General features: G+C 42.4%; 1 protein-coding gene across 1 annotated transcript in view; it reads right to left on the reverse strand.

Moving 5' to 3' along the window:
• LOC110520721 (hyaluronan synthase 2) overlaps positions 1-8668 on the reverse strand; it is a 28947-nt gene extending 20279 nt beyond the window's left edge. The window contains exon 1 of the mRNA XM_090216323.1: positions 8106-8668. Coding sequence (XP_090072449.1) covers positions 8106-8159 — 54 coding nt within the window. The 5' untranslated portion in view covers positions 8160-8668. The remainder of the gene's footprint in view (positions 1-8105) is intronic.
• Between the last annotated feature and the right edge of the window lie 2118 nt (positions 8669-10786).

Below are 10786 nucleotides of genomic sequence, written 5' to 3' on the forward strand. Positions count from 1 at the left end.
TTCTTTTTGTTAAATCAGCCACCTCCTTGGCATCGAATAAGGCCTGGCTCACTTGATACAGGATGAAAAGTGGATGTAATCAGTGTGTGAGGCGAGCTGAGTGCTGAACTGGCATGTTTCTGGACTTTTAAGCGTCATCACATTTACAAGACCTCTGACTCCATTCCCCTCCATATGGTCCATAAGTCCCCACCCCTTGGCCAACTGGTTAACCTAACGCATTGGTGTTACCGTCTGTAGTGTTAAACCAGTACAAAGAGTGTCCAAACCCTAAAATCTTTATTTTCAAGTCTCACTGTTGTAGGCTACACTTTGTGTGAACTGTGAACCTAAACCCCCTCATTCAGATGGTGCTAAAACAGCCTAGATAACTAAACCCTGCGGGCCAGATGCAGAAGGATTTAACCACTAATGTGTGTGTGAAGTGACGTTTTGCCTGCCCCCCCTCCCTCCTCCTCCCCTTAACCCCCTTGTACCTCCGGACCCTATGTAGATCTAAACCCTAGTTTGATGTTGGTAATGATGTGTTGTTGTTGATGGGGGCCGGGGGGGGGGGTGCTCATTTTGGAAGTGGGCTGCTCATTTGACGGCTACTTGGAGCAGGCCTTTGCCGAGAAGCTGCTTAAGCACCAGTCCCTCGTGGCACGCTTGGACAGCCTCGGGTGGAGCCTCCAGATTGTGGGCCTGACGAAAACTAGGACAAAGAAATTGGCTAGGTACTGTTCTGTTTCAGCTGTCGTGGACTGTTTGGAGAAGGAGGTGCTTTCTGTACCCTTGGGTGCCATATATGCAGGGACCTTTGAAATCTTTGAACTGAAATAAAATGTACTTGGTGGATGTAAATAAAGTATTTCAAATGTGTGTGTGTGCGCACGTGTGTGTGTGTGTGCACGTGTGCGACATTGAGGGTGTCATCAACGTATTGAGATGATGTCACCTCACAGTTGCACAAGGCCCTGTGTGTGTGTTGTCCCTGGGCTGTTTGCCGGTGGGTTAGCTTGAACACTTGCAGACTGACAATACGTCCCAAATGGCACCCTGTATAGTGCACTACTTTTGACCAGAGCCATATGGGCCCTTGTTTAAAAGTAGTGCATTAAATAGGGAATAGTGCGCCATTTGCAACGCGGACTAACTGACGCACTGTGTTGGCTGGGTCTGGGGCTGGGGCTGGGTCTGGACCTGGGTCTGGACGGGACACTCCCTTTGCCTGAGATAACACCGCCAATGATCTCAATTGATAGTGAGTAAGGATGAGTAAGTGATGGGGGATGTTAGAGAGTGAAGGCTGAGTTAGTGATGGGGGATGTTAGAGAGTGAAGGCTGAGTTAGTGAAGGGGGATGTTGGAGAGTGAAGGCTGAGTTAGTGAAGGGGGATGTTGGAGAGTGAAGGCTGAGTTAGTGATGGAGGATGTTGGAGAGTGAAGGCTGAGTTAGTGATGGAGGATGTTGGAGAGTGAAGGCTGAGTTAGTGATGGAGGATGTTGGAGAGTGAAGGCTGAGTTAGTGATGGAGGATGTTGGAGAGTGAAGGCTGAGTAAGTGAAGGTGGATGTTGGAGAGTGAAAGTAACCAATAAAAACCTTGTGGCTGCAGCCAACTGCAAATCTAACACATGTCATGTTGTACCGTGCTATAACTACAGTTGAGGTAGCGTGAGAGAGTGTGTGTGTGTGTGTGTGTGTGTGTGTGTGTGTGTGTGTGTGTACGTCAGCTACCATGTCGGCATGTAAAGACTTCATATTTACACCTGTTGTCTGACTACATGTCTGAGAATCCAACATGAAGACCATTAGTTTGATTCTGCTGGAGCTGGCCCTGTTCCAGGAGGGGTATAAAGGCTAGGCGGACACAGGGAGGGGTTTCCTGTGCTGAGCTGGATAGACTCGACGGAGAGTTGAAAACCTAAACTCTAAGGCTTCTACAGGTTAGATGAAATACAACACTGAGGCCAGAGCAGAGCTGAGCATTAGCTGAAACTGGGCCAAGAGGACTTGACGTCTGTTCTGTGCAACAACTGAAATATAATCGTGGCAATGACTGGAGTCAATGGACTTTACAGCTCTAAAATGAATACCTGCTGTAGTCAAAAACACTTTATTAATGTAGTGGTCTACCGCCGTGGAGGTGCAGTTCACACCTGGTCAGTGACACCAAATCCCCTGTATAGTGCACTACTTTTTTTTTACCAGAGCCCTGTAGGCCACAGCTGTATGAAGTGCACTAGATTGGGAATAGGGTGCCATTTGGGACACAAACCATGCCCACACTTGATATAACTTTAATAACCCTTGTCTTGGTAACACTTGTCTTGCTAACAGTTGTCTTGGTAACACTTGTCTTGCTAACAGTTGTCTTGGTAATAGTTGTCTTGGTAACACTTGTCTTTCTAACAGTTGTCTTGGTAACAGTTATCTTGCTAACCATTGTCTTGCTAAGCATTGTCTTCGTAACACTTGTCTTGTTAACAGTTGTCCTGCTAAAAGTTGTCTTGCTAACAATTGTCTTGCTAAAAGTTGTCTTGCTAACAGTTGTCTTGCTAAACGTTGTCTTGCTAACAGTTGTCTTGCTAAACGTTGTCTTGCTAACAATTGTCTTGCTAACACTTGTCTTGGTAACAGTTGCCTTGCTAACAGTATGTGTAGAAGGAGGATGAAAGGATAGAAGAGGGTTGTTGAATGAAAAAACAAGACATTGAATTGACATTCTCAGGTGTATGGTGAGGTGGAACTTCATGTGTGGAATAATCAATCAATCAATCAGTCAATCAAATGGTGTACCATCACCATGAATATATGGCGTCAATGGCTCTTACACCTTCCAGCATGTGCAGAAGGGGGAAATATATCTGGATAGAAGGGGGTTATTGAAGGAAAAAATCAGTTGGTGTCCTGTATTTAATAAACGTTAAAGTGATGTCCTTGTGTTGCTGGATGGGATTTAGCGTAGCACTTACAGACTGCACGCTGAAGTGGAACCTCGTGTGTAGTCATGAAGACCAGTAAAGAAGGATCCCCATTCCATTATCTCTAGTTTCATAACGCATTTGTGTTACATGCTAATACAGTAACGGTACTATATTACAGTACTGTAGTTCAAGACGACAGAGATTCCACTTCATGTCCTGAGAGGCACAGCTGCAGTGAAATGAAAGACGGCCCTCAATACTGCCATTATAAATGTCAGGAAACACATGCCTCATGACGACTATTCTATAGCAGATTAAAAGACAGGAGCGCATGGAATGACCAGGGATCCTTGTACAAGATGTTAATTATATATACAGCACTGTACTATCTTAAAAGCTTGCTTCTGTAGTTAGTTACTTGTAGTTCTTGCTTGCTTAAGTAGTTAGTAACTTGTAGTTCTTGCTTGCTTCTGAAGTTAGCTACTTGTAGTTCTTGCTTGCTTCTATAGTTAGCTACTTGTAGTTCTTGCTTGCTTCTGAAGTTAGCTACTTGTAGTTCTTGCTTGCTTCTGAAGTTAGTTACTTGTAGTTCTTGCTTGCTTCTATAGTTAGCTACTTGTAGTTCTTGCTCGCTTCTATAGTTAGCTACTTGTAGTTCTTGCTAGGCTTACTTCTGTAGTTAGCTACTTGTAGTTCTATCTAGGCTTGCTACTGTAGTTAGTTCAGATCAAACCTTCTCTTGAACTGGACTTATAAGCAAACTCAATGAACAAAAGTCACTGAGGTTCTGAGGTTCGGAAACGTGATTAAGAGACAACTAATGTGTCAAAAGGGTGTGTGTGTGTGTGTGGTTGTGTGAAGTGACGTCCCCCGTCCCCCCCTCCTCCCCTTAACCATCTTGTAGTTCCGGAACCCTATGTAGATGTACAGCCTTTCCCTGTGGCTGCAGTATTCTCCCTGGTGGGGGAATCATGTTGTCATTAAGTGTTCCATCATTAAATGGAACACCCTACTCCTCTTCCTCTCCTGATTGGAATCAGCTGTAGTAGTTACCGTACAGCACAGAGTCTTTCCTCATACAACTCCCTCTGTCTTTCTGGATGGGTTGAACCTCAGGAAGAGGAGGAGACTGTGTGTGATGTTGAACTTGGGCGGTGGTGGCGCCTTGCCATCCATGGCTCCTGGATGCTTTCCTGATTCAGCTAGCTCTCTGACTCATCCATCACATCTCTCTGTCCCTCCCTCCTTCCTGTCTGGTCCGGTCAGTGATCCTCCACCACTACTACTTATTGTTGCTCCAGCTCTCTGACTTTCTCCTACTCACCTCCTCTTTATGCTTCCCTCCTTCCCTCGCTCCTAGCTTCCCTCGCTCCTAGCTTCCCTCCATCCCAGCTTCCCTCCATCCCAGCTTCCCTGCTTTCCTCCCTCCCAGCTTCCCTGCTTTCCTCCCTCCCAGCTTCCCTGCTTCCCATCTTCCTTCCTTCCCTGCCTCCCAGCTTTCCCGCTTCCCTGCCTACCTGCTTCCCAGCCTGCAGTGTTTAAGCATGGCTGGAAAGGCCCTGACTGGGAGCACTAATACGGAACAGGCGTGGAATGCTTCCTGTGTAAATACACTAACTAACTCATTAGTGGATAGTCCTACAGAACTCTTCCTCTGTAAATACACAAACCACGTCATTGGTGGATAGTTCTACAGAACTCTTCCTCTGTAAATAGACAAACCACGTCATTGGTGGATAGTCCTACAGAACTCTTCCTCTGTAAATACACAAACCCCCTCATTGGTGGATAGTCCTACAGAAGTCTTCCTCTGTAAATACACAAACCACCTCATTAGTGGATAGTCCTACAGAACTCTTCCTCTGTAAATACACAAACCACCTCATTGGTAGATATAACCCTCAGAGATCTTGATTGCACACTGTATATAGTGTAGGTGGGATTAGATAGGAAGAGTACGCCTACTAGAAATGGGATAAATAGTAGTCTGAAATGCAGACATAAACAATGCATTAGTTTGTGTGTGTTGCCATCTCTCTGTGTAAGTTGTTGAGCAATGGCCCACACGTAGACACAGGCATGCTGAGTCATGACTTTCCTCATAGTAAGGAAGAGTAAGTAACCTTGTCCGAGCCAGAACGGACAAACGACTTTCCTCACAGGCAGCGGGCTTTATTGTGACAAAGTTATTGTTAAGCTATAAATGTGTACTGGTCCGGTAGATCAGGGATTCCCCAACTTGGTCATGGAGCCCCCCTTGGGTGAACGTTTAGTTTTTTTCCCCCAAGCACTACACACCTGAATCAAAGGGTTGATTATTTAAATGGGTTGTGTAGTGCTAAGGCAAAAAACGGGGGGAGACTGAGTTTGTGAAACCTTGCGGTAGATGACAGTAGTCTTAACTAGATGACTGGATGTTTCGGTTTTAAAGACAGTATTGCCATTGTGACAATCTATGTGGTCATGTTCAACCATTTAATAACAATGTCATAACTGTGGCTGAGGAAGTAGATAAACGCTGGTTATCTGACCTATGATGCCTGCCATCTGTCATAACAATGTTGACAATATAGTGACATATAATGAAAGGGAAGTCGGCCCACAGGTTTATGTCGTGGCTGTGTTAAACCCAGAATTCTTAGTTGCTACATTCATTTTTGGACGTATTAATTAATGAATTTAAAAAACAGAGGCGGGTCACTGCTTTGTTATTGTTTCAACTGAGGATTCCAGCTTTAAGCATCTCCATATATGTTGAGTTGAGGACTCCCACGTCTCAACAGGAGTCTTCATGCGGTTATAATGAATGACAGCATGTACCCTTGCAGTCATGTGGTTTTGTTTTCACACAGTTTAAACCATGTATTTGATCATTTACAGTCATATCCCACTGGGCACACACTGGTTTAAACAACATTGTTTCCATGTCATTTGAATTAAATTATGTTGAACCAACGTGGAATTAAATTACGTTGAACTAGCGTGGAATAGACGTTGAATTGACATCTGTGCCCAGTGGGATATTTTACTTTCAGAAATGAAAATAGTCTACTGTATACTGTAGGTGTACATCTTTGAAAAAATATATAATCCCTGCACAACACATGAGATATGATTATCTCCATAAAGTATAGGCTTATCATAAATAAACTGCTGTGGAATCAAGTCAACTCAACACCACGAGCTAAATAAACTGCTGTGGAATCAAGTCAACTCAACACCACGAGCTAAATAAACTGCTATGGAATCAAGTCAACTCAAAACCACTAGTTAAATAAACTGCTGTGGAATCAAGTCAACTCAACACCACGAGCTAAATAAACTGCTATGGAATCAAGTCAACTCAAAACCACGAGCTATATAAACTGCTATGGAATCAAGTCAACTCAAAACCACTAGCTAAATAAACTGCTATGGAATCAAGTCAACTCAACACCACGAGCTAAATAAACTGCTATGGAATCAAGTCAACTCAAAACCACTAGCTATATAAACTGCTGTGGAATCAAGTCAACTCAAAACCACTAGCTATATAAACTGCTGTGGAATCAAGTCAACTCAAAACCACTAGCTATATAAACTGCTGTGGAATCAAGTCAACTCAAACCACTAGCTAAATAAACTGCTATGGAATCAAGTCAACTCAAAACCACTAGCTAAATAAACTGCTATGGAATCAAGTCAACTCAAAACCACTAGTTAAATAAACTGCTATGGAATCAATACAACTCAAAACCACTAGCTAAATAAACTGCTATGGAATCAAGTCAACTCAAAACCACGAGCTAAATAAACTGCTGTGGAATCAAGTCAACTCAACACCACGAGCTAAATAAACTGCTATGGAATCAAGTCAACTCAAAACCACGAGCTAAATAAACTGCTGTGGAATCAAGTCAACTCAACACCACGAGCTAAATAAACTGCTATGGAATCAAGTCAACTCAAAACCACGAGCTAAATAAACTGCTGTGGAATCAAGTCAACTCAAAACCACTAGTTAAATAAACTGCTATGGAATCAATACAACTCAAAACCACTAGCTAAATAAACTGCTATGGAATCAAGTCAACTCAAAACCACGAGCTAAATAAACTGCTGTGGAATCAAGTCAACTCAACACCACGAGCTAAATAAACTGCTGTGGAATCAAGTCAACTCAAAACCACGAGCTAAATAAACTGCTGTGGAATCAAGTCAACTCAAAACCACGAGCTAAATAAACTGCTATGGAATGAATGGTGGGCTGCTATTTATGTATTTCGAACACCGCGCGCATCCACGCTGAGGGTCTATAAAACGCCTGAGCGGGAAAGGGAGGAAGTTCGAAGATTGTTGTGTCCTTGAATAAGGAGGGAACTTCACCCTAATTGGCTCCAGTACTACTGTGGCTGACCGTGTAAAACACCATATTTCACTGCATCTGACCTGTGTATATATGACAATAAATACAAAATAAATAAAATACTGTATCCATGGAAAAACCGACATTTCGAACCGACTGAGCGTGCTCTGGAAGGAAACCCAATAGCTGCCTTGTCATTGGCTCAAGCACCCTTGCGATTCGAATGACGTATGAGGCTGTGACGTCGACATATGTTTTATTCTAACGGTGCAATAAATGATTTGGACAGTGATTATGTCCATCCTCGATGGAGTACCGTGTGAATCCAGTTTACGTTATGGTGTACATTTGTTTTATCCCCGTAGGCAGCAGGGAATAATAAAGAACTACGCTGTTTCGACTTTATAGTTCCACTATTTCATTTATCCACCGCATATTGGCTGAGATTAATGCAATACTAATGTCCATAAAAATAAATAAAAAGTCGTAACCAAACCACACATCAACATGTCTACAGGACTGTTCTATATGGGGTATATCCTACCATATCCCAAACATATGCCATAGTACTTTAATATAACAAACACTAAATACTTTCCACACCCTGACAGATACAGCATCACGATTCATTGATGTGGATTAAACCATGACTTGGCAACTACCGGACAATCATGACATGTCAATGAACTTTAGTTGCCAAGTTTCATCCAAAGCTCCATTCATTGAATTCAAATTATTCTAAATGAAAATGTCAAACAAAATAAAAATGTATGTTCTCACAATGAAATAAAAACAGCCAGTTAGTTGATAACAAAGTTGTCAAAGTGAATAATATTGATGTGATGGGCATTACCTTGAAGTAGCTGTGTGTGGCTGTGCCGTTTCTTTCAATGGATGCAGTCAGCATAGGCTCGGTTAGCAGCGTTCAACTTGGAGAAAACTTCTCAGCAACGTATCTTCTTCTATGAGTCACCTTTGCAGAAACACTCATGAAGCTTCATAAAATGTCTCTTCAGAAATAAAAAAGTTTGTGCAATTTTCCAAGTCTCCTTGCTGTGAACGGTTGAAAACATTCATTCAAGTATTGTATTTGTTCTTCTTCTTTTAACTTCTCTCTTTGCAGACATTAATTATATCATGTATACATTTTAAATGTATACAAATCATCTTGTTAGTCAACTTTGGCATAAGTGTAATATATACAACAAATAAAAGAAATAAACAAAATAAAGAAAAAATTGGTCATTCAACAGTAGTCAATGTTGGTGAGAAGAGCTGTAGGTAATACAGGTTAAAGTCATGAACTGCCCAACCGCGCTACTTTTACTACTTCTTCAGCGTCTAATTCCTTCCAGACGTCCTGGGTTTATGCTTCCTGCACGTAGCTCCTTACATTTCAAAAGACTCTTAACCAGGGAGAGTTTTTGGACTTGTTTTAATAAGGGGGGAAGGTTTGGGGATGAGGAGGAGCAACATATTGAGGAGAGAAGAGAGAGAGAGAGAAAAAAAGTTGATGCCCACAAGTAAGTACCCCATTCAAACTTCTGAGACGTGGACCCCGGGATGGAGACGTGCCTTAGGCGAATTAACCTCAATGTTCTTGGGGGAATACATGCAGAGAGATTGCATTCGATTTTGAATATGCTTTCGAAATCTGCAAATAGTTTCTTTGCTACTTTGAATGAGGGTTTTCCATGACAATGTCAGAGTATAGCCTACAGATAAAACACATAATCCTTTAGCAAAACAAAACAAAAAAACACTGCATTTAGTCGTTGTTATACTAGCTCGAAATAATCACTATTATTCTTGCAATATAACTTGTAATATTTTCCTGCTATCTTTTCTGTGCCCGTAAAGACCGTAATTATCCACCTGGTATTTGTCTGCCATCCATCAGTAGGAGCGCAGTACAAGCATTGGCCAGCAGGGAGCGCCATATAATTCTAAACCCAGTACTAGAGCCCTTGCCATGGAATAGTCTACTGCGGAGTCATGTAATAAGATCTAAATATATGACTCTGGTCTACTGTAGATGCACAGTCATTGGACAAGGCACATTCCTCTACCTTGTGATGGAATTCAAATAGGTGTAAAAATGACAATATCAGTTATTCTAAAAGCTAATCAAATGGCTAGCCACAGTATTACCCCCACCCTTTACGCTGCTGCTATTCTCAGTTTATTATCTATGCATAGTCACCTTAACTCTACCTACATGTACATATTACCTCAATTACCTTGACTAACCGGAGCCCCCGCACATTGACTCCGTACCGGTATCCCCTGTATATAGCCTCGCTATTGTTATTTTACTGCTGCTCTATAATTATTTGTTACTTTTAATTCTTAATTTTTTAATTATCTATTTTTTTTACCTAACATGTATTTTTCTTAAAACTGCAATGTTGGTTAAGGGCTTGTAAGTAAGCATTTCACTGTAAGGTCAACCAACACCTGTTGTATTCGGCGCATGTGACAAATACTATTTGATGTGATTCATTAGCTCATGTTTTCAACAGAGAAAAAGTGGTTTTCATCTACCGTCCCAAGAGCTTTGTATGTTATCATTATTGAATGTGACAGAAATTCCTAATTAAAAGTCACTTGGCTGAAATTCCAAACATAATATATAAGATGAAAATAATATTGGTCGCTCACATTTCTTATTATTATAATCCCTGAGTTGAACACGAACAGTTGGATCGAATGACATGTCATTGAAATACCCCATACAGCTGTGTGTGTTTATTTGTTCTGTATAAAACATATTCCTGTCAAGCTCAAATGACTTTCTCTGCCAGGGAGGGACATTGTCATGGCCTGTTTGACAGAGGGCCAAATATGAGTACCCTTATTTCTCCTGTCTATGTTGCCCAGCCACTATATTGATTTAAACAAGGATACCCAATTACTTTTACCTTCCCCACGCACACGAATACACACACAAACACACACACAATCGTTCCCCATCAGTGCTGCAGTCAGAACGACCACCTTGGATGGAGAGAGACAGAGCGAGAGAGAGACAGGCAGACAGAGAGCCAGAGAGAGAGACAGAGAGAGAGACAGAGAGAGAGACACAGAGAGACAGAGAGACAGAGAGACAGAGAAGGAGACAGAGAGAGACGAGAGAGAGACAGAGAGAGACAGAGAGACAGAGAGACAGAGAGACAGAGAGGGAGACAGAGAGAGACAGAGAGAGAGACAGAGAGAGACAGAGAGAGAGACAGAGAGAGAGACAGAGACACAGAGAGAGACAGAGAGAGAGACAGACAGAGAGCCAGAGAGAGAGACAGAGACACAGACAGAGAGAGACAGAGAGCCAGAGAGAGAGAGAGAGAGAGAGAGATAGCCAGAGAGAGAGACAGAGAGAGAGACAGAGACACAGAGACAGAGAGAGACAGAGAGAGAGACAGAGAGCCAGAGAGAGAGCCAGAGAGAGAGACAGAGAGAGACAGAGAGAGAGACAGAGAGAGAGACAGAGAGAGACAGAGAGCCAGAGAGAGAGAGAGAGAGAGAGCCAGAGAGAGA

The sequence above is a fragment of the Oncorhynchus mykiss genome, chromosome 2 (genome assembly GCF_057628025.1).
Source record: "Oncorhynchus mykiss isolate SJ-2025 chromosome 2, ASM5762802v1, whole genome shotgun sequence".
NCBI lineage: Eukaryota > Metazoa > Chordata > Actinopteri > Salmoniformes > Salmonidae > Oncorhynchus > Oncorhynchus mykiss.